This window comes from Vanessa atalanta, chromosome 19, assembly GCF_905147765.1.
Source record: "Vanessa atalanta chromosome 19, ilVanAtal1.2, whole genome shotgun sequence".
In the NCBI taxonomy this organism is placed as follows: Eukaryota; Metazoa; Arthropoda; class Insecta; order Lepidoptera; family Nymphalidae; genus Vanessa; species Vanessa atalanta.
Window position 1 is genome coordinate 10,295,201 of NC_061889.1, and position 2,726 is coordinate 10,297,926.

Consider the following 2,726-nt stretch of genomic DNA (forward strand, 5'->3'; position numbering starts at 1 on the left):
GCCCCAATCAGCTTCCTTCAATGGACCTGCAAGAGCGTCCGACCTAACAAATATGAACTCCTCTCACAGATAAACCTACCATTATTGCCATCTCTGAAACATGGTTGATCCCTGGATCACGATTGCGGGTCCCAGGCTTCTGTTTGAGGGTTGACAGAAGTTATGGTTATGCTGGGAGTACCATTTTTATACGGCACTCCCTTCCTTTCTCCCAAATACATTTATCCCTTCCACGCTGGCATATTAATGCTGTTGCTGTTAGAGCCCTTAACATCTCTCTTCTCTTGTGCTTGAAATTGTCAGGGCTGTTCAAGTATTTGTTTTGGCGTTTTGATATTATCAACTTAAGTGAATCTACTAATATGAGGGCCAAAGGATCATTTATTCTTCCTATTTTTTTAGCAATACGTCTATTATAGCCTCTGCACTTAATAAATTGGCATCTTGCCCACTCAACGCCTCTACTGTAAGTTTTGTTGGTGTTTATATCATCTGCAGTTTTTGTAGCACAGTAATGTTATTTTCATACCATTTTTGTGAACTATCTCAATCTATCAATGTCTTTTTGATTGCATTTTTTAATTTCAAGAAACGTTCAATCATTATCAGCTTTGAATTCCATCTAGTTCTGACATCGAGTAACAAAACTAGTTCTACTCCGAATTCGGCTACTATATGTTTCTGCAGTGTGATTAATTTTAGGGGAGTCTTTCTAAAAAATCTTATAATCGATCGGGTCTCAGTCATTACATTGTTTATGTCATCAATTATTTGCGGTCTCATCATGTAGATTTTAGACTATAATCTTGCTGTACCCAGGTAATGGCTTGGATTCAAACCAATTGTCTCCGGTTACATTTCGGTTGGATTTTTCTATTGGTTTGGTTAGTCGTAAAATGCTCTGTGTAGGCTTCGAGTACTCCTTTCCTTCATGCGTCAATCCCAGCCCATGAGTATGTAGGAATTGCATTCTACATTATTATTCATACATGCGTCGACGTCCAGAGACGCGCTCCGACTAAATTAAAAACCAAATTCGGGAGCTATTTATACTACGCGAAAATCGGCAAGCGCACACGGCGCTTACCCAGCGCGCTCTATCGGACTTTCGTGTCAACACACGAAATGAACATACGAAATTGCGGCGTCGTCATTGGTCGAAAAATCGAACATTAGTTTAATTTCCAAAATATTTTCAATTGTAATGTATAACTTTTAATAGGCTGGATCATAATTTTTATCATTGTAAATTTTGTAACTTTCTATTGGTAGAAAAGTAAGCGTTTTCTTTGGACGAAAGAATTTGTAAATATGCACTGTAATTATTTCATTGGATAATATTATTCCTAGTTTTTGTATATATATCGACACATTTTTGAAATAAAATCATTCCGATCCGACCAGCAAGAAAGTGTTCTTTTACTCAAGAAATATCTACGAATAGAAACAACAAGTAAGCTAGGGACCAGTACAGTGGTGACCTGCCGACTCATAATGGAAGAAAATACTGCTCAAGACTGCAGAATCTCTGCTGAAGTGGACCTCGCTGCAATCTCAGTCCAGTCAAGGATCCTACCCTTCTGGCGAGACCTACCACGATCCTGGTTTATACAATTTGAAGTAGTCGTCGACCCCTTGAAGACATCTGATGACCAGAGGTTCAGATACGTCCTGCAACAGCTGCAAACGACAGACCTACAGCACGTCACTGACATACTGTATGAAACGCCCGCTACAGAAAAATATAATACATTAAAGAACCGCCTACTCGCGGTATATGAAAAATCTGATGTTAAAAACTTCCAGAAGCTTATCAGTGGTCTACAGTTAGGTGATCAAAAACCTTCGCAGCTACTGCGCAAAATGAGAGAGCTCAGCTCCGGAATGATCACCAACGACGGTCTCCGGATCGAGTGGCTCAATCATTTACCCACTCAGGTACGCGTCGTACTGTCCGTCAACACGGAATCGTCACTAGACACACTCGCGGCCATGGCGGACAAGATGGTCGAATACTCCGAGCCTACGACAATAGCTGCAATCTCAACATCAACACCGACAAACGATGCCGTGTCTACTCAATTTGCAATATTAACAAAACAATTAGAAAAACTATCACTTGAAATAAACGAGATACGCGGTCGCTCAAAATATAGACGTCAATCAAGGCAACATTATCGCTCACAATCACGATCTCGTCCTAGCTCGTCATATCGCAACAAATCAGCCGTGAAGCCCGGCGACGCAACATGGGAATGCAAATATCACTACCGATTTGGCGACAAAGCAAAACGTTGCGAATCACCTTGTTGCAGGCGAATGAAAAAAGATACTACAAATCATTTAAACTAGCTCCGACATCGACGACGGCGGATCTCGATGTCCCCTTCACAAGCAACCGCCTATGTGTCTACGATCGCAACTCAAATGAACGTTTCCTTGTGGATACTGGCGCAGATATATCCGTTTTAAAAGCAACAGATCGGAACAAATCGCAAATTCAAAGCGCCTGCAAATTATTTGCCGCAAACAATACACCAATCAACACATATGGCGTAAAGACTGTCAAACTCGACTTAGGCTTGCGACGTAATTTTCTATGGACCTTCATTATTGCCGACGTTAAAACATCGATCCTGGGAGCAGACTTTCTACGTAATTTCAAGTTGCTAATAGACTTGCACAAAAAGAAACTCATAGATAAAGTCACTGATCTCTCAGTTGAT

At 40.8% G+C, this 2,726-nt stretch overlaps 1 protein-coding gene across 1 annotated transcript; it reads left to right on the forward strand.

The window, feature by feature from the left end:
* Positions 1–1,494: 1,494 nt before the first annotated feature.
* On the forward strand, positions 1,495–2,352 carry LOC125071593. Its single transcript, XM_047681915.1, has one exon. The coding sequence runs from the start codon at positions 1,495–1,497 to the stop codon at positions 2,350–2,352; it is 858 nt and encodes a 285-aa protein (XP_047537871.1).
* The last annotated feature ends 374 nt before the right edge of the window (positions 2,353–2,726 follow it).